Consider the following 22,389-nt stretch of genomic DNA (forward strand, 5'->3'; position numbering starts at 1 on the left):
TGATATTGATATTATTATCAGCCATATGGTGCAAGGAAGCGTGAGGCTTATGCTGCACCAGCCAAAAGCACTCCAGTTATTGTTATCATTATTAGCCTTATGGTGCAAGGAAACCTGAGGCGTATGCTGCACCAGCAAAAAAAAAAAAAAAACAAATTCCCCGAGTTACCGAGAGAGAGAGAGAAAAGAATGATGATATCCACCCCCGGACCCTGGGTTTTCCAAGTCTATACTCACCAGATGTGAGCCCCTTGGGTTATATGAATTTTACATTAATAAAGTAACACTCACTGTCGTGGTGCCTTTGTGGTTATAATCATCGTCCTTCCCACATCAGGTACAAAAGACCAGAGTTCGAATTTCGTCAATGATGCAGGGAAATTTTTGGGTCTTTTTCGTAACTGGCTGAATCGGTCCCTCGCAGGCGAGGGCGTCGTGGTTTTTTCTACTCTGTAACTCGCCTTTTTCGTCTAGCAAACACCAAATCGATCACAGAACACAAGCAATTTGCAGGCATTTTATATACGACATAATATTGCCTAAGTTGCTGATGCACCTAGAACCCTACAACAACCAACCATCATGGTCTATTGGCCCCCCCTCCATATCATGGATTGCCAAGATGTTTGTCTCCTAGGATATATCACGGTGCTTTATTTAGTTGATGCTTAATTACATCGCTAGGGGGTGCTGTTTAAATTTAAATGAAAATTTGAGGTTTCACTTGTTAGAGCTGTCAACGTGTGATTTTAGTTGAATTGTATTGTAATAATGATGCGTTTTTACGCAAATAGCTATTTGAGTTTTTTTTTTTAAATAACCGGCGACTAGTCAATGAACATGACAAGTTTGCTGTAAGAATAACAGGTATTTGTGTGAAATGACAGAACAATTACACGTTTCATTTAAACGTTGAGATGTTTGGTATGATTGTACTGGATAAACAAGAGAAGCAAATTGTTTATTATGCTTTTTTATCACGTGTAATTATAATAGTTCTTCAGGTGAGTATGAATCAGTTATTGCTGTAGTATAGCAGAGTTCACTTGTAAATTTCAATATTTTTGTTTTCAGTATTAATGAAGGCGAAGTCGTGCGTGGAAGCCAGGCCCGTTTATTTTTCAGCCTTAAAAGCTTACCTGACTTCATCCATTTGTTCATCCCCCTCCCACAAATTTACATTAGCTTGCTGGTTTTGCATGTCAAGTTCAGGCAACAGGATCTCGCAGTTAGTTTTCCTATATTAGTTTCGCTGTTTATCACTGCCGGAGAATGGAGGAATAGTTGACTAGGCAGTAGCATCACCCCATTTTTTGGCAGGAGCGCTATTGGCTTTGTCTGACAGGCTTCAGATTTGAACTTCAATATTTGAAAAAAAGTATTTGCATTTTGAATAGTGCTTACAGTGTACTATCCTTTTTATCAGTTGATATAATTATTATTAGCCATATGGTGCAAGGAAGCCTGAGGGTTATGCTGCACCGGCCAAAAAAAAAAAAAAAAAAAAAAAAATATATATATATATATATCCGAGTTACCCTGTGTGAGAGAGAGAGAAATAGAAAGGAATCACCAAGAAAGAGAAGAATGATGATATCTTGCTCAGGACCCTGGGTGTGCCAAGCCCATACTCACCAGATGTGAGCCCCTGGGGTTATGGTGCATAGAAGCCAGAGGCTTTTGCTGCACCAGTCAAAAAATAATTTCTGAGTTACCCTGAGAGAGAGAGAGAGAGAGAGAACAAGAGTCAGAAGTAGAAGGAAATCACCAAGAAAGAAAGAGAAGAATGATGATGATTCCAGGTCACGACCCTGGTTGTGCCAAGCCCATACTCACCAGTGTGAGCCCTTGTGATTGCAATTGTTATTAATGTTATTTCTTTATTTTTTAATAATTGAAATTTTTGCAATTTGGGTGATACCACACCCAAGATAGTAGAGAATAAAAAAGATCTAGGTGTAAGTCCTGTTTAGAGTAGTTCTTAGGGTTTTGTTAATGATATACAGGAATTTTTGTAAAGCAATGAGGAGATTATCTTGTATAAGGCCATAGTTAGTCCACATTAATGCGTATTCCAGGTATAGAAGCCTCATTTTAAGAAAAAAACTCCAGTTCTACAAATTGCATCATTTGGATACTAGGCACCAGCGAGAAGACCTGATTGAAGTGTTTAAGGCTTAAAATGAATTGAGTAAATTAAATGCTAACGGCAACCTCACTCTTTCTTGGACAACATATATAAAGGGACACAAATTTAAATTGAAAAAGGGTAATTGCAAGATAGATGTGCAAAAATTTGCTTTCATTCAGAGAGTAATTGATTGTTGGAACAAACCATTTGGTATTGCAGAAGTGGGTAGTTTGAATAAACTTAAGAATTAGACAGATTGTTAGGAGGGATGTATAGAAGTGATGGGTAGTTTTTTTTTTTTTTTTTGCTAATGTTCTGTAAGTTTGCTTCCTTGCATCATTTTGCTAATACGAACTTCTGGTGCTTAAGGCCTTATGTCTCTCAAAATATTGTTCAGAAGAATTAAAATTTTGGAGTACTATATTGAACATGCACTTGAGATTTCAGATGTTAAAAAGATATCAGGAGCAGATTACTTAATGATAATGAAAAATTTATATTTTAAATAAATTTTACAAAATAAGTAAAATTTATTTAAAATATAAAGTACACGGATGCTGATAGATAATATAATGTAAATACGCTGCATACAAATTAAAACCAAAATATAAAATATACAGCCAATAAATAATAAAAGAAAAACTATTAATATAAAGAGAATAAAACATGCATGCAAATAAAAGCGATAAAATAAGCATGAAGAAGCTTTCAAGGCGATGAGCCTCTATATCAACTTAAACGAAATACATGATAAGTCCTTATATTGTGCAGAGGTATAACCTTACACATGTGTTAACAAGTGTGGATCGTGTGTGGTGAAAAGAAGCAAGGGTAACAATGAAATACTCAACCGTCAGACTCTGCTAGAATGGTGTGACATACACTGGCCCTGTCGTTAACCTGCCATCTCTCATCATGATGTAAAATAATGGCCTCCATAATAGGATGTATGTGGGTCTCAGAATTGCAATTAATGGTGGAACCTGCCACAGCTATATGTTAGGCCTCCAACTGTGAAAGATGGCGAGAATTATGGGCACATTCTAATATATCAACATTAGAACGGTAAATGAATTAACATAAAATGACAAAGTGAATGGGTAGAAACTTCGTAAAATTTAGAAACTCTGAATTAGTAAAAATATGCAAACTCTGAATTAGCAAAAATATGCAAAGGCGGCATCGTTTAAGTTATATCTCATATTGTGAATACCTTCACAACAATGCCATGATATTGCACTACCTCGAATAAGTAACGCTTCACCAAAGGAGAAGACTGTTGTTACTTATTCTCAGCGGATACCACCACCCAGACGGCACCGTTTCAGGGCTATTTGACCCTTCTTTGGTGGGTAGGTACCCTAGTGACGCAATACTTCAATAACTGTTTTGTCATCATTGCATCAATAGGGTACTTACCTACCCACCCACCCACTGAAGAAGGGCCAAATAGCCCTGAAATGATGCCGGCTGGGTGGTGGTATCTGCTGAGAATAAGTAACAACAGTCTTCTCCTTTGGTGAAGCGTTACTTATTCGAAGTAGGGCAATATCATGGCAACTCGTTGTGAAGGTATGCAATAAAGAGTTCTTCTAATATGAAATATAACTTAAACGATGCCTTCTTTGCATATTTTTGCTTATTCAGAGTTTAGCTGCATACTAATATGATGCGTTTGCACTAACTTGTACGTTGTCTAAATTTCTTTCAGTCCGAGGCTAAAGCCCTTAACGTATTTCAATATAATATATGTATAAAAATATACAACAAATATTTATTAATTTTATAAATAACATATTTGGATATAAAAATACAAGTAAATCAAATTTGTAATGACAACACTATTTTAACTAAATTTAAACAAAGGTCATATTTCTGGCTTTGACAAATTAAAATTGTCTAATAACTTTATGCAGATGAAGGTTATCACATATTTAAATTTTTTATAGATGTTATTGCTAAATTTCTTAATCTAGTCTGACACACTGTAGAATCAAAAATATCTTTATTAATTTTGATTTACTAAAAAATGCCCTCCATTGGCATTAGTCAAAGGAAGAGTTAATAAAATTCATAAAAAAGTTATATTTGAAAAAGTAAGAAAAGTTCATTGGAAATTGCAGTTGTTTGAATTAATGTCAATGGACTTTATTGTTGAAATAATTATTATTATTTTTTTTCCTCTGTTAATTGTCAGTTTTGAAAGTGTGACAGTTTTCTTGAAATGGCTTAAAAACCAGAATACTTACTGTTTTGTAATAAAGCTTGGAATACCCTCTCAGCAAAGAAGAAACAACAAGAACAGTCTAATTTCAATAAGTATATTAAAATAAAAATAAGACAACAGCTACTATATTAATATTAATGACTTTAATCCAGTGGTTTTCAACCGGGGTGCCATGTAATTTGGGTTTAAGTTACTTAAACTTATATTTTTTAAAATTTATTGTTCATTTCATTATAAAAAGGTGTACAGTATCTTTTTAATTTTGTGGTGATCTATAATTGATGTTTACTGAGTACCTCTATATAAAGAATAAAATTATATACTGTATATATATAATTTGTATTATGAAATATAATTTTAATAATTATATTATTGTAATAACTATCATATAACATATATATTTTAATATTTTATATATATATACGTACAGAGAGAGAATCGGATCTAACAGGCAGAAAATTGAGTAGGGGTGCCGTTATTAAAAAAAGGTTGAAAACCACTGCTTTAGTCTCTTTGTTCACACCTAAGATGGCTGCCATAACTGAGTGGTCAGAGGTGAGGGCACATAAGTGCATATGGTTTTAGTAATCGTTGTTCAAGGCTGTGTAGTTCACATAGACTTGAACCATGATTACTCAGAGCACATGGTGGTTCAATTCTGCATGACTACTGAATACAGTGCTGTTTCTTGTATTCTCTCTACCTTGTAAACTCGTCTGACCATGTGGTGGTCCCAGAGTAAACAAAAAAAAAAAAAATAATAATATATATATATATAATAATAAAACTAATTTCACTTATTTTTAAATTTACAAAAAATACACTTATTCACTCTTCCCACCCTTGACCATACTTTCAAAGTCATCCTAGAATTTGTTTATTTTGGCTGAGTATTCTTGAATGTGAGAATACTCAGACAGAAATATAGCTTTAGTAAATTTGCAAATGTGTCAGTAACAATTGTTGGCACTGCACCAATAAATCAACCTCTAGTAAATTCAGTTACATCAAGAATCCACCATAAAGAAACATTAACCATTTCCACACCTTAAAAATGACAAAAATTTTGATTTTATTTTTCAACTTTTTTTCAGTTGTATAAATGCTGTATAACAGTGCATTGATTGTCAACAAAGTTTTGCTGCAAATTACATTTTTGCAATAATGAGCCATCACTTGAAACCAAATAAATTGTCACTGTCTGAACTGCAACATGTGGCATCCCTCAGACTGGTGCCTATGTGCCGTGCACACAATACATTCCCCCCCATCAAGCATGGCCCTGCCCATATGCATGAAAAGCGATATGAAATCCCTGCCTGTTCATTGAGGATTTCCTTAACTTGAAAGTATAATCTCTCTGATTACTTACCTCTTGCAAAGGGATGTGATCTGGGTAGATGACAACCTGTGGTGTCATGCTGTTGTGATGGTACACATTTTTGGTTCTTGTAATGTTAGTTCCTCAAAAAACCAAGGATGAAATAAGCAGTGAATTCACACACTACTTGCTTTAATGTTATGAACAGGAGTTTGACGAGTGGAATATAGGTTTCTGACCCATGGCGCCTCCATAGCCAGGTGGGAAGGAGCAGCAGTGCGTAGCACACGCTTCTTGATTAGACTGGGGTTCGAGCCCGTCACTACCAAATATGGAGGATGCGGAAAGGTCAGGGAATGACCACTGCATATCCCCGGAGCAATATGGCCTTAGTTGCTAATGCTCCTAAAAACCAAATAACAAACAAACTTCTGACCCATATTGTTGATTCTGATCAAATGACAGTTTCTTGTATCCCTGTTCATATTGTTCATACTTCAAAATGATGCAAGGAAGCAAGCTTATATAATAGCATAAGCCAAAAAAAAAGGGCTACTCGGTGTCACTTCCTTCACTTTATTTATCCATTCAAGTACAGGCAGTTCCTGCTTTGAGTTGTTTTTTTTTTTTCAGGTATCAACAAAATCGAAAATATGAACATTAATTGCAATAAATAAATGCTAAACATTCATAAATTCGGAATTTCAAAACCATGCGTGTAGCTATACAATAGTATAGCTATGCTCATGGTTTAGTACACTGTAATGTACACATATAATGTACTGTACACTACACCTATACTATAGTATAGCTATAGTAGTAGTACATTACAGTACTACTACTACAGCTGAGATCATACAACATGAAACAGAAGTGGTCGATAATATTGCTAACTAATTGCAGCTTGGTTTCTACAACTGGCATCACTGATCTGCTTCAAGCATACAATGGAGGGCTCACAAATGAAGACCTCCTTGAAATGGCAAAATGTAAAGAAGCTGAGGAAAAAGATTTAATAGCTGAAATTTCTGTTCGTGCCTTCACTCTCAAGGGTGAAGCTTTTCATGACGAAGCTTTTCAACGCATAGAAAAAGCACTTGAGATTTTTGAGTCACAAGATTCAAATTTCAAATGCACTAGAAAAGTTGCCACAGATTTAAAAAAATTCTTATGCATGCTATCATGAAATTTATATCAAAAAGAGAAGACTGCCTTGGAAACAAACAACTCTTGTAGCATTTCTGAAGAAGAAGAAGATGGCTCCATGTGCTTTCAACAAACCAGCAATGAGTGCTTAGTGATGAACCATCAATGAGTGCACATTTACCATTAGTTGTGGCATATGATGCAAGGAAGCAAGCTTATAGATCATCAGCCAAAAAACACCCTGCCCACTTCACCCATCCGGTCACTCCAAATGTTTGTCTAGTTCAGCCTTTAATTTATTTAAGCTGTCAACTACCAGTGAAGATGATGAAGAATAAACATTCTTTAACATTTTTATGACAAAAATAATTTCTTTATTATTATAATTTGCTTGATTTTAAAGACTATGTTTTCATTTTTGTGGACATATAAATCATTGTTTAAGCATAAATCACTGTTTTGTTGACCTTTATTTAATATTACTATAGTCAAATTTCATTATTGAGAACCAGCTTCTGAGACATCAGACGAAACAAAACAATTTTAGGAAGGCTAGAGATTGGGCATACGTACCTCACTCACCTGTATCTATTAACAAATGACAACCCTTCCCAGTGTACATCTTGTCATGTACAACTGACCATTTGCCATTTGTTAGTGGACTGTCCCCACCTTCTAAATATTTGCTTAAACACCTTTAAATCAATTAATAATACACAGTTATCAATAAATTTATTGCAGATTCTGAGAGATGATCCTAATAAAAAAGAATTATTTACTTTCCTAAATCGTATAGGAATATATCATAAAATATAGTTATTACAATGAAGCTAATATTTCATAATCACCATTCGAAAGACATAATATGGCCCTAGCAGCCTATGTGTTGGTAAACTCAACAACAACAACAGAACGTAACCCCTGTTTTTAACATTACGTCTATGGGAAATAAATTCCTGCTTTATGAGCATGTGCTAGGAATGAATTAAACTCATAAAGTTGGGAACTACCTGTATTTGTCTGTTTCCTCCTTAAATTTAGATTAACTTCTAGCCTCCAGGAGTAGCTGGGAGTTTATTCCTGTAGTCACTCTTTAACTAAAGGAAAATTTTTGTGCATCTATTCTACAATTTAAATTTAAATTTAGCCCTCTGTTTAATTTAGTGCACCCTTACATGAATCATGTGACTGAGTGCAGGTGCTGTTGGTGTTTGGTTTAGTATCCCTTTTAAGACTTTAAAACTGCAATAAATTCATCAACAGATGTCTGGGTTCCATACACTGTAACTTATGTAACTCAATTATTGCTTCATAAGAATTGCCTCTTTGTGCTCTTAACTAATCTTGTTGCTCTTTTCTGTATCCTTTCCAATAAGTTCACATCTTCCTAAAATGGGATCTCCAAGCAGTATTCACGAAGTGGCCTCACTATGCTTTATAAAATGGAATAATAATCTCTTTGTCTCTACTGGTAAAGTTTCTGTGTATCATTGACAGAACTCTATGAACTGGGCTGTCATTATCAATATCTTGAGTTTGGCAGTGCCAAACCCTAGAATGGTTGCTATCCAGTAGCAAGACCATGCATTTTCCTATGTGTATACCTCATCTGCTATTTCTGAACCCATACAAATAATTTATCTAGATCCTGTTCATGTTACTGTCATTAATCACCCTGTCTACCTTTCTGTCATCAGAAGATCTAGATGTTAAGCTTGAAACTTATATAACAATATCATTATTAAATATTAGAAACAATATAGTATCCAGCACTGAATCTTGAGGGAGCCAACTCATAACTGTTATCCATGAAGAGCATGGATGTTAAGCAGTGGCCATTTATAACTGCTACTGCTTAATGATTCCCTTATCCATAATAGCAACTAGCCCCTAATGCCACATGAATGATTTTTATATAAATTGGAGCAGTATAAATTGCTCCAGTTTATATAACAGTCATTCATATTAAACTGTATCAAAATCTTTACTGAAATTTAAGTAAATTATGTCAGAATTATTCTATCTAATTCTTTAGTAACAACTTCATATTAGCTAATTAGATCAGTTCAACATGATCTTCCTGTAATAAAGCTATGCTGTGATTCCCTTATCATTCAGTTCCTGTATAGATGATTCTATGACATCCTTAATTTTCTGTTGATGACATGGTATCTGACAAGTTTCACTTTTTAAAAATTTTTCTGTTACTTTTTTTTTAAAATTTTAAAATCAAATCAAATCCTCTCATTTACCTTTGCTCAGGTATTCTTTAACACGTTATACAGTACAAGTAACCCTAGTATAACATGGTAGTTTGGTTCCACAAAATCTTGTGTAATGCGAAACAGCATTACATGTGACTAAGAACCAGTACAAGGGGGGGGGGGGTAAAAAGGAGAGTTACGTTCCAAAAGCTAACAAAAATATGCCATTTTTTTTATAACTATCGAAAACTTAATTTTTATAGTAGTAATAATAATAGTAATATTTTAACTTTATTTTTATAATAGTAGTAACTTAAATAGTAATAACTTAACAAACATCTTACCTTACAAACTGTGATACTTATATTAGCATTAGTTGAGACATATGATGCAAGAAAGCAAGCTTATAGAGCACCAGCAAAAAAAAAAAAAAAAAAAAACCGTTTCCATTTCACCCATCCGGTCACTCCAAATGTTTGTCTGGTTCAGCCTTAAATTTATTTAAGCTATCAACTTCCACAACAACAGATGGAAGTCTGTTCCAGCAATCACCTACCCGCTGGCTAAAGGCAAACTTCTGCATATCTATTCTACAACTATCTTTCCTCAGTTTGAATCTAAGCCCTCTCAGGTTCTTAATCTCAGCAAGTGGAAGTATCCCATCAGCATTAAGTCTGCTCAAACCGTTCAAGGCCTTATACACCTCAATCAGATCACCTTGCGGGTGACTAGTCTCCAGATGCTGCAACTGACAGAATTTAAGCCTCTACTGGTAAGAGGAACCCCGTTGTTCCTCTCACCAGTCTTGTTGCTATTCTTTGTACTCATTCTAGCAACTCTACATCCTTCCTAAAATGAGCCCTCCAGACCTGTACACAGTACTCAAGGTGTGGCCTGACCATTGCCTGATACAAAGGTATAATCACCTCTTTGTCTCTGCTAGAAAAATTCCTATATATCACTGACAAAACTCCATGACTTACTCTGGCAGCCTGTCTGCACTGCTCAGAAATCTTCATATCTGACTGCACAATTATCCCCACGTCTCTTTCATTCTCCACTACCCCGAGTGTAAAGCCACATAGTTGGTATATTTCTCTGGGTTTACTGGTACCCATATGCAGTACTTTGCATTTGCCAGTATTAAACTTCAGTTGCCACTTCTCAGCCCATCTACCCAACTTTTCTAGATTAACACTCTCTGCACTCTATTGATTAACACTCTCTGCCATCTCCCACTCAACCATCCCTTTATCCATTGCAGCAACTTGCCCTTAATGCCATACCGCTCCAATTTGTACAGCAGTCTTCCATGTGCAACAGTATCAAAAGCTTTCCTGAAATCCAAGTATATGATATCAAAATTATTTTTTGTATCCAGTTCCTTTGTGACCACATCGTAGTATCCAATCAAATTGGTAAGATAAGACTTCCCCTTAACAAACCTATGCTGTGTCTGAACTATTACTGCAGTCTAGTCTAGGTGATCCTGCATTACTTCTTTAACCAGTGACTCCATTATTTTCCCCGGAACAGAAGTTAAACTAACAGGTCTATAATTATTTGGTCACCCTTTGAATCCCTTTTGTGAATTGGGGATACATTTGCACATCACCAGTCCATGGGGACCTCCCCTGAATCTAAGGATGCTCTCATAATTATGGCTAAGGGTTTGCTTACTTCCCTTGCTGCCTCCTTCAATATAACTGGATAGATTCCATCTGCCTTGGGTGCCTTTTTTATGTTTAACTTCAACAATTTCTCCTCCACTTTGCTCTCCATTATTACAAAATCATTTAGCTCCCTGTTAGAGTTTAGTAAACTTCTGTCCTCCCTTTCCTTACAGAATTCCGCATATGTGAATGTAGATGCAAAATACTCATTCAGTTAGCTATCTGAGCCGTATCATCAACAGTCAACCCACCAACATCAAGTGGACCAATCTGATTTATCCCCTTCCTTCTGGAGTTTACATAAGTGAAGAAGTCTGTTGTTTTTTTTTTTTGCATCATTTCTTTGCATATGTGAGATAATGTACGTTCATTTAATTTCTTCCTCTTCATTGCTGCTAAGCACAATCTTTTCTGCAGCATCTAGATTTCGTGTACCTTCTGCTCTCTTTAAAAGTCATGAACTGCACTCTTCGAAATCACAGTTATTTTTTATGATCTCAAACAAGCACAAGTTCAATAGCACAGAACCTAACTCAGGGATCTCTCAACAAAATACAGTGGACCCCTGCTTTAAATGATACCTGAAAATTGGAATAATATTTTCCAGTTAGCAAAATAAAAATAAATTTACATTTACATATATAGCTTAATTAATAAGTATTGTAATATGTCCATACTAATTTATATTTCTGTTCACTTGACTTTTTTTTTTTTTTTTTTTGGTTGTAAAATTTAAAACAGTAAAAATGATAAGCAATTAATAACAAAGAACCCGGCACACACAAGTTGCAACAAACACGATACGGAGTAACGAGTTTCTGAAAATTTATCCTTTTTTTTTTTTTTATGATTGAATATTTCATATAAGGGGGAAACCCATTTCACCATAATAATGTGAAAACCCACATAATTCCAGCTATTGGTACTATAGCAAATGCAAGAAGATCGAGTTTACTACCCATTTATAATTGATTACACTAACAGAAATGTGACCTTCAGAAACGTGTTTTAGAAAAATATCACAAAGGCGATAACGACTAGTGAGTCAACAGCAGGGATTCACAAAAAGGAATGGAAACGTTGAAAATTACATCTAACATAATAGCAGGGTTTTCCCAACACAAAAGCTCAAAAATACCATGTTATGCGAGATTTCCAGCAATTCTCAAACCGTGGTAGAGCGAAACCTTGTTATTTGAGTACCGTGTTGTGCAAGGATTGCTGCAATTTATCAGTCGTGTTAGAGCGAAACCTTGTTATAGAAGCACCATATTATATGGGGGTTGTCTGTATTTTTTGTTTTCATCTTGATCTACCATGAATTACAATACAATAAATTTTTGTTTGCATTTAACAGATGCCAGGTGAGTAAAAGTGTCTACCTTTCTTTTAGGCAATTTCCATTGCCATGTGTCATCTGTGAGACACCAATGACAGATGTCTAACCTTGCTATAAAGCTTTGAATTATCTGGCTGAACGTGAACAAGTGACAGAAATACAGACGTTCATTGTGTCTGGGTTTCAATCTTGGGGTTTAGTGCCTTGAAAATTCTAAAAAAATATAACTTTCTTTATTATTATTATTGGTTTTTCTCTTGAGGATCACATTGATCCTCTTTTGTTTTAATTATAAAAAATTTTATCACATGATTTGATCATTTTTAATTATAAAAAAAGGATCACATTGATCACATGAGTATCTTTGTTAAAATTGAGTGTCCAAGTGACAGAAAGTTAACTAAGGGTGCCATAATTTTCTCATATTTTTCCCATGGAAGTCAAGCTTATATCTATTTGCTAATTTTACCATTGGGCCACCTTTCTAAATAGGAGTGATGTTTGTATATATTTCCAGCCAATAGGGACTTCACCTGATATAAGGATTCTCTGTTATAATATCCAAAGTTTTGCTAATCTCTTTTGCAGTTTTCCTCAGTATCATTGGATAAATTCCATCAGCTGTTAGTACCTCTCAGTTATCATAAAATCATTCATCTTCTAATTAGTATTTGCTAGGCTACTGGCATCCTCAAGTGTAAAACTTTATCTGGTGTATCCACAATAATAACTTTATTATTGTGGATACAAAATGTTTATTTAGCTTATCAGTAACCAATCTGAGGTTATAATACTGTTTCTTTAGGTATCAAGTGGATCAGTATGGTTGATTCTGTTCCTTGTACTGCTAACATAACAAAGAATTCTTTACTACTGCTCTTTGTGCTCTTAGAGCCTTAGCTATAAGATCACAAAGAGCAGTAGTAAGGAATTCTTGGTTATGTTAGCAGTAAAAGGAACAGTCTTAGCATGCCTAACCTCTGTAATTTTATTACAGATAAATTTATAATTATTGTAAGATTCAGAATATTCTGATAATTTTAATCCTGTGCATCTTTCTTCCATGCTATTAATATCATCAGTTCTTTTGATATGTTGTTGTTAAGTATTTGCTCCATCCTCTTCTAACTTGGTAAGAAATCATAGTGTGAAATCAAGACAAGTAGCCATCTGCTTAAAGAGCTTGAATCCAGAAGATCTTATCTGCAAGGGTATTAAGCATTTTTCGAAGTTCCTCCTATACTGGCACCTCCAGTTGATGAGAATCCATGCTTGTACTATTGGTACCTTTTGGATTTCTGTTCAATGCAGACTTGACTTCAACAGTGGTTTCTTTATTAGCTTAATGTAGTCTATTGTATGTGCAACTTGTGGTCTGAGATTTTATCAAATTGTTCAGAGCATTACTGGAACTTGGATTACAGTGGACGTTATGCACATGGCAATATTTTCATAACACAGCTTCAGCATTGTACATACCAGTACTTCACTAACTAGTCTCATTACACTCCTGTCATTGTGATAAATGATCGTGCTACTCTGCAAATGTTAATAAATAATCACTAACACAATCATTGTGATAAATGATTGTGTTACTTTTTACAAACATTAATAAATAGTCATCCTACATTTAGTGGCACATAATTGAACTGTGCAGATCTGACAGTGGATAAATTTAGCATATATATAAAATAGTAATATTCCAAAATTTGAACTCTCACAGGTACTTTTAGTAATGTTAGTGATGGGTGTAATCGAGATGTCATAATTGATTATTTAAATTATAGTATATCATTTTATTATACTCATTGTTCAAATGATTAATTTGATTATGGAAAATCAGGCAATTATGACAAATCATTTGATTACAATCGAGTGATATCATTTGGTTGTTTCATTTGATTATATCATTCGATTGTTGAAATCTGTCATTTACTGATTATTCAATTATGTCCATCACTAATAGATGTTATTTTATAATCCCTATAAGATAGTATGAATCAGAGCTGTAATACTCAATATGTTCTACATTGATAATAATATTAGTAAATTAATAAGAGGAGTTTACCTCAATATAGTACGTAGAACACTTCCGTATGATACCCTCCAGAAATTAAAACGAAAAAATCGACAGCTTACCGGTACATTAAAGTAAAATATAAATAATTAAATAATCAATTTAACACAATTCAAAATCAATTTAACACAATTAAAATTCAAATTAACGCAATTAAAAGAATCTAACGAAAATATTCAAAACGATTTTCCTTCCTCAAAAATCGTTTTGAATATTTTCGTTAGATTCTTTTAATTGCGTTAATTTGAATTTTAATTGTGTTAAATTGATTTTGAATTGTGTTAAATTGATTATTTATATTTTACTTTAATGTACCGGTAAGTTGTCGTTTTTTTTTCGTTTTAATTTCTGGAGGGTATCATACGGAAGTGTTCTACGTACTATATTGAGGTAAACTCCTCTTATTAATTTACTAATAATCCCTATAAGTATTCAAGTGCTCAAGCTATTTTAATTATGCTATTATTTACAGAGAAGTTAGTGCTAATTTCTGTTCTATCACCATTCCCACCAATATATTTTTAAAGCTAGATTTGCAAGGAATTACTATTATGTTTTATATCATATTATATTATTATAAATTACTAAATTATCTTTTTAAAATTAATGTAAAAATGGTAATCTGTAAATAGGTTATTTTTTTAATGTTACTTTGGTAACAATATTTTTTTTTCTTTCTAGATAATTTTTAATATCATCATACCAGATCATGAAGCTGATTGTTTTCGCAGTCCAGGTCAAGAAGACAAAACTGCTGGTGATAATATAGTGTCATTTCTTTTTGGAGGATTCAGGAACTGGGATGCACAGTATTTCATGCATATTGCTCATTATGGTTATACTTATGAAAATACACTTGCTTTCTTCCCACTCTTTCCCTGTGTCATGCATATTATGGCACGTCTTCTGAATGTGGTATTTTATAATGTTTGCAGCTTCCATAGTCTTTTGCTGGTCAGTGGTGTACTGATTAATTTTGTATCATTCATTGTCTCTGCATTGATTCTCTATAGACTTACTATACTAGTGATGAGTGATAAAAGGCATGCATTTGTTTCAGCTTTGTTCTTCTGCATAAATCCTGCTAGCATTTTCTTCAGTTCTTGCTATTCTGAATCAATTTTTACTCTTTTGACTTTTACTGGAATGCTTCTTGTGGAAAAGAGAAAGGTTGCATTAGCTGCCATATTATTTGGACTTTCTTGTGTTGCACGATCCAATGGTATTGTGTCTAGTGGCTTTGTTTTTTATTACCGATTGAAGCATTTTATTTTACAACTATATGTGCCAGGTAGAAGAACAATTAGATATAGAGTAGTGGCTCTGCAGAGCTGGTTTTCAGTAACGTTTATTGAATTTATGATGTGTTACATACCACTAATCATTTATCAACTTTATGCAAGTCATTTGTATTGTGTTCCTCAATCATTATCACCAGCATTATCTCAGGAAATAAAAGACTATGCCTTAAAGAAAGATTACAAGATTGCAGGCACAGAGCCTAGTATGTGGTGTGCTCAGAAACTTCCTTTATCATATGGTTATGTGCAGAATAAATATTGGGATGTCGGATTCCTCAGGTATTATCAAGTGAAGCAGTTGCCAAACTTCCTTATTGCAGTTCCTATAATTACTCTAATTATTCTGAGTGCTGTTAGGTACATTGCACAGAACTGGGATTACTGCATTAGACTTGGAGTTAGAGTTAAAATATATAAGGCAGACTCTTGTATTTTTGAGAATGGCAAGTGTTTTGTTTATTTTATACATGCTGCAGTATTGGCAGTCATAAGTCTCCTTTTTATTCATGTACAGGTAAATCTTTTTTTATTTTTTTTAAAATTAGTTTAATAAGAGGTGTATTGTGGACTTTCCATAGATAATTTATTTAATTTTCTGTACATCTGCCATATTGCCCATTCATTCTCCAATCAGCATGTGGCAACAAATATATCCACTGCTTCAACTACAATATATGGTATATGAATAGCTTATATGATATTCATGAAAAAAGAAATAATTGCTGGATTTAAATTGAAGCTATTTTAATGAAATTTGGAATGGCTTAACTATGCTTTCTGAAAGAGCCAAATCATAAAATTTTATGAAAAACCATTCACTGAGATTAGTTATTACAAGCAGATGGACAGATAAACAGGACCGTACTTATGAATAGGCACTTATGAAAAAAGAAATAATAATTGCTGGATTTAAATTGAAGCTATTTTAATGAAATTTGGAATGGCTTAACTATGCTTTCTGAAAGAGCCAAATCATAAAATTTTATGAAAAACCATTCACTGAGATTAGTTATTACAAGCAGATGGACGGATAAACAGGACCGTACTTATGAATAGGCACGAGGTGCTAGCCTCGGGCCTTGCCATAGAGGGTCTCACGGGGCATCTGTAATCTAAATTTTTTAAAATTGATTTTTTTTTAAACTCTGGTTCAAACTAGGGCACATTACTTACCATGTAAACAGAGACAGGTGAAATTTACTGTAACTGTGGGTGATTCATTTTTGCAAAACACGTTGAATTTCCCGAATAAAGAAAAATTACTTTCTCTTAATAGGGTGCTTGCAGTAGAACACAGTTGACCACGGTGTATTGTCCGTGTCGGGAATATGCCTTAATCTTTTCCACTTGCTATGGACACAAGAAAGCAGTTGGCCAGTGCGACTTCTTGGTACAGTATGTGAGAGAGGCAGTTGTAAATGTATTATGGACACGGGCAACAAATCTGAAAACGTTTCTCACAATGCCTTGGACAAATGCAAGTGGTGAATGGTCTTTTTCAGCACTAAAAAGTATAAAAAACTATTTGCAAAATAATTTAGTGCAGGACAAAATGTCCGATTTATCGTTATTATTTATCGAGTCCAAGGTAACGAACTCTATAAATTATGATGACATAATTGATAAATTTGCAAAATTAAGAGTAAGGAAAAAAAATTTTAACTGAATAGTAACTGGTGTTAGATTCTGACGAAGTTTAAAAAAGTTGTCTGCATATGGGTTGTAGGATAGTCTGGGGTTTTTAAATGGCTGGACAGACAGAATATATTAAATATTCTTATGTTCATAGTTCTTATTTAATGTGTTAATTTTGGTACCATACAGGTGTTGTTTAAACTATTGTTCTGTGGAACTCTTGTATTTTATGTAATACTTGTATTTAATTATTATGTTATATAAATAAATTATTTTGGCAATACAAAATTTTTATTGTTATAAAAATTTTGTATTGGGCCTCGAAACACATAAGTACGACCCTGTGGATAAAGAAATAATAATTGCCAGATTTCTGTTGGTCCGATATTAATGAAATTTGGGCCGGCTTGACAAATCTTACTAAAAGAGCCAAATGTAAAATTTTATGAAATCCAGCCACTAGATGCCGAGTTATTATAGACAGATGGATGGATACTTGCCTAAAAATCTATGGAAAGTCTTTTGGAATTGAAGATGATACTTTTGTCCCCATACATTTCCCAAACTATTTGCTTACAAAATTGACACTATTGTTCTTTAGAACACTAACCTATCAGAAGTGAAAAATAAATAGATCAATTTACCGTTGATAAAATACAAATAACATTGCATTATAATTAAAATTAACTGGCTGTTAATGTACATATTAAAAATATTCTTAAAAACTGCATACAGATTAAAAGCTGTAGAATGCTTCAAAAACTGGGAAACTTATAAAACTGAAACCCTACTTGTATACCAAGGGAAAGTGTTGAGTTGCACTCCCCTAGGGGTGTACATCTTGGCATTGTTTTCTCTAAATACATTAAATCTTTTTTGTGAGTTAATTTTTCATTTCTGATGCATGTCATTATCGATTTGTATATATTAAGTAAATACCATCATGTTGTAAATAAAAGAGGATGTCTAAATGACACTGCCAATTTGCGATATTAGGTATTGTCAAAGTTAGAAATGAATCAGTTAAATTATGTAAAGTATAGTAAATGGGACATTATATTTCAAGTCTGTAAATGAGACAGAGGCTTTAAACTAGAGGTTCCCAAACTTTCTCGGTTCACTGCACCCTTAGTGTCTCAGTAATTTTTTCATGGTGACCCTAGGCCAAAAGAAATACCTAACAGTTCTGTTTATTAAGTAGTTAGGTCCATACAACTTAATAAGTAATGTTGAAACCGTGAACTAGCTTGATCTAGTAGTTTGCAGCGATACTCGACATCTGTTTCCAACAGATGTCGAGTATCGCTGTGTTTCCCTCGAAAATTTAGAATATCCGTGTGGCACCCCAGGGAGCCACATCACACAGTTTGGGAACTGCTGCTTTAAACTGAACATTGATTAAAGCTTTAAATCAATTTGTTTGATAATAAATACTTCTCTGTATTATATATATGTATATTCCTTTCTCTCTTGTTGTTTTGAGGACTTTGTTCCCTATAACAATATAGTTTCTAAAATGAGCACAAGACAGGCTTTGTCTTGTGCTTATTTTAGAAACTGTATTGTTATATACAGTTATGTATGTAATTTTGTTGTTTTAAATATTTACAATTTGTAAGTTAAAACCATTTTTTTAAATGTAGTTATATAAATTTCACATGAAGTTTCACACTATGCAAGCTGTGTTCAAGATTTATTATGTAATTTAACATGATAAATCTTGAACTGGGCTGTAAAAGCTTATACTACAACAGACTGTAAATTTATGAAGTGAATGGTGCTGTTTTATGGATCTCAATTAATTACAATTAATTGTAATTGTTGAGGTTAGTACAACACATCAGAAGAAAGGAGAGGTTTATGTCATAATCTCCTCCCACAACTTTGTGTAGACAGCAGTTTTTGGAACTAAAGAACAATTGGGGGTGGCTTGAGATTCAATCTTGATGCCAATTCTTGATCTGCAGAGAATGTGGAACATGCTCCTACCTCTCTAACATCAGAAAAATGGATTATTATGATGGTGGTGTGATGATGCATCATGATGAATTAATACACCGTTTTCACCTTTGAAAATATTATCACCTTTGAATAAGAGGCATTTTGACTGCTTAAAGGTATAGGGACAAGATTCTTGAGCTTTGTGTGATGTTCCGAAAATGAATATAGGCCCTATACAGCAAAGGTGTATAAGTCTGGCATTCATTTTCACGGAAAATAAGCTCTTTCACAGCCTAAGAACTCAGCTAGCTGCTGAATTCCTTCATCGAGGATATATTTTGGATGGAGTGGCTAGCCTGATCTCTGGATCTGACTGAGCATGCATAGGAAGATGAATTGGAGCACTTTTATACTCGGTGCCTCCGTAGCTAGGTGGGAAGGAACAGCAGTACGTAGCACACGCTTCTTGATTAGACTGGGGTTCGAGCCCGTCACCACCAAATACAGAAGATGCGGAAAGGTCAGGGAATGACCACTGCATATTCCCGGAGCAATATGGCCTTAGTTGCTCCTAAATAACAAATTTTTATACTCTCTCAGGGCCCTCCATGCACTGTTTGCTCTTGTAGAGAAGTGGGATTTATTATCCCAAGGCATTACGATTAGCCTTTGTGAACTGCATGGGAGCTCATTGTGAGAGCTGTTTGACTAACAGAAGTGGATTATGCTTCCTATTAAATACCTGAATTATGCAAGCTGGCCCTTCAGTTTTGCTAGTCATGATTACAAGTAGTAAAAATTAGGCATATTTCTTTTCAATTCAATATAATTGAGTCTCATATTTTCCACAAAAGATTTGTCAAAATTCCATGGAGTATACACTATCCTCCCAAAAATATCCACACCCGTTTTCATACTCCTTTGAGCCGTCTCAGGTATATAAGGTGTATGAGTCACACAAATTAGATTTTCTTGCCATGGCATGTAGAGCTAACTAATTTCAAGGGGAGGGGAGTCATTATTGGATGTTACGTTGCTGACAGTGTACATCATCAAAAGTTGACCATCAGTGATGTTATTATGAAATCAACATGTGATACTTCTACCATCATCCAGCAATGCACAGAAAGACCAAAGAAGCTTACTCCATATAACTAGAAGGTACTGGAAAGGGTACTATAATAATTTATTCAGACATTCCAGCAAAGCATTAACAAGCACTTTTAAGGTGGCAACATCGCTTGAGGTCTGTGCAAACGCACTACAGAGTCCACAGTCTCAGGTCCTCCATGACAGTATATTAGTTTTGAAATTTGTCACTTCTTTTGGGGAGTCTAGGTTTGGTTCTGATCAATAATGGGGGGGGGGGTTGTAAAGTCCTCTTTAATTGAGGTTGTAGTTAGCTGCAAGTAGAGGAAGTAGGATCCTACCCAACTTGAGTTTTTCTGGATTTTTTTTCAGCCCTCAACATGCAGATTGGCCTCTGAACACACTTATACAGATATATACAACAGCACAATATGGTCTAAATTCTCTGAACAGTGTAGCCAGGCTGCAGAACTTTGATAGCAAGTTAAGGAGGTGATTACACCATTGTACAAAGCAGTGATTAGGCTGCATATTGAGTACCACATACAGGTCCCTAGGCCTGATTTTAGGAAGGATGTAGATCTGCAGGAACAGGTGCAGAGAAGGGCAAAGAGGTGAAGGGAACAAAAGGGTAGTCTTACCAAAAAAAAAAAAGGCTTCAATTCTGCAAATTGCAGCATCTGAAAACTAAGTACCTGCAAGGTTATCTGATTAAGGTGTTTAAGGCTTTGAATAGATTGAGCAAGCTCAATGCTGATGGCATTCTTTCTCAGCCTTGTGGGGACAAATTCAAATTGAGGAGGATGGGTGCAAGATAAATGTGCAGAAGTTTGCCTTCAGCAAGGTGATTGATTATTGGAACAAACTTCCCTGTCATTGTGGAAGTGGATAGTTTGAATAAATTCAAGGAAGAACTATTCAAATAATTGGAGATGATGGATGGATGATGTGGACAGTTTTTTTTTGGTTGATATGCCTAAAACCTACCAACAGCCACAACCTATTTTCATGGGAGAGAATAGTCTCACCTTGCATGGTTCAGTGAATGGCTTAATTGATCTAGCAGTGTAAATTGATTCTATAGAGTGGTGAATCTCATTACACCCTGTTTCAATCAAATGGGTGAGTGTGTTTGGAGGATGCTTGGAGAATGGCTGCTTCTGGAGTGCATTGTGCCAGCACTGAAGTTTGGAAGAGAGGGGATTGTGGTGTGGAACTATTTCTCAGGGTATGGCCTTTGGTTATGTGGGAAACCATAAATGCCAGTACCTACCTTAATATGTGGGACAATTCCACACTCTCTATGGTGTGGGATGGTTTTTTTTTTTTTTTTACAGACCCATTTTTGTTTCAACAGGATGCCCTGTTGAAACAAAAATCCAAGAATGGTTTGAAGCATGTGAATCACGTGTAGGATGAATTAGAATGTCAGGTGAGATACAGACTAACACATACCACATTGGCAGCTTAACTGGTTACTGTTCTGCAGTAGAAATGGAGGACTATATCTACTGCAGCCTTTCATTTGTTGGTGGAAAAGTGTGCCATAGTGGCTAAAAAGGGACACTGAAACACTGTTATGGCAGTGATGTCAGTGCAAATCAATGTGCATACAGGTGTGTTTTTTTTTTTTTGTGGACAGTGTATGTTTGCCTTAAAAATTTTATGGGTATAACATAATTTTTGTCAGGTTTCTTTGTAAATATGGTAACTTTTTCTATTTTAAATTTTATACATCTAAACTGAATGGCAGTGGTTTTATTTTTATAACTTTAATACCAACAAGTGAGGCCCTTAGAGTGAATTTTCACACTATTTGAAAGGTTGCCAACCCCTGCCTGTCTATCTCTTTTTTGTTCATGGCATGCACTTTCAAACATCACTGTAGACCTATACAACTATAACTCAACTTATAAAGTTTTATTTAAAGACACGATATATAATTTATTACTGTTATGGTGATGATTTTTTAATAAAATGATAATCATGAATTTTTTTTATGTTCAGGTTTCAACAAGACTTCTTGCCTCTTCAAGTCCTGTATTGTACTGGATTGCAGCCTTTCATACATGTAAGCCGGGATTCTGTCCACGAAAAGACAGTGAAAAATCCAAGGACTCAGCTATAGTGCCTTTCTGTTGGAATTTAAACCTCAAGGAGAAAGGAATTTCCCTTGAGTATTTAAGTTCAAAGTTAATTGCTTTGTATTTTTTTGCATATTTGATACTAGGAACTTTGTTGCATGTTAACTTTCTTCCTTGGACATGACTATAAATGATAATAATGAACTAGCATTATTTTGTTG

The 22,389-nt window shown here is 34.5% G+C and overlaps 1 protein-coding gene across 1 annotated transcript; it reads left to right on the top strand.

Annotated features, from left to right (window-relative positions):
- Positions 1-870: 870 nt before the first annotated feature.
- LOC150086273 (GPI alpha-1,6-mannosyltransferase 2-like) lies at positions 871-22,352 on the top strand. Its single transcript, XM_090374844.1, has 3 exons — positions 871-1,004; positions 14,800-15,933; positions 22,092-22,352. Exons 1-3 carry the CDS (start codon positions 918-920, stop codon positions 22,350-22,352), a joined length of 1,482 nt encoding a protein of 493 aa, XP_090230970.1. The 5' UTR covers positions 871-917.
- The last annotated feature ends 37 nt before the right edge of the window (positions 22,353-22,389 follow it).

The sequence above is a fragment of the Mastigoproctus giganteus genome, chromosome 5 (genome assembly GCF_048544385.1).
Source record: "Mastigoproctus giganteus isolate SK-2022 chromosome 5, ASM4854438v1, whole genome shotgun sequence".
NCBI lineage: Eukaryota > Metazoa > Arthropoda > Arachnida > Uropygi > Thelyphonidae > Mastigoproctus > Mastigoproctus giganteus.

What these genes read in the sequence shown, in the direction of transcription:
- LOC150086273 (XM_090374844.1), top strand. Translation starts at nt 918, where the DNA reads ATGTTTGGTATGATTGTACTGGATAAACAAGAGAAGCAAATTGTTTAT. An exon ending in TAATTATAATAGTTCTTCAG is followed by an intron (nt 1,005 to 14,799) that starts GTGAGTATGAAT and finishes TTTTCTTTCTAG; the next exon opens with ATAATTTTTAATATCATCAT. An exon ending in TCCTTTTTATTCATGTACAG is followed by an intron (nt 15,934 to 22,091) that starts GTAAATCTTTTT and finishes TTTTATGTTCAG; the next exon opens with GTTTCAACAAGACTTCTTGC.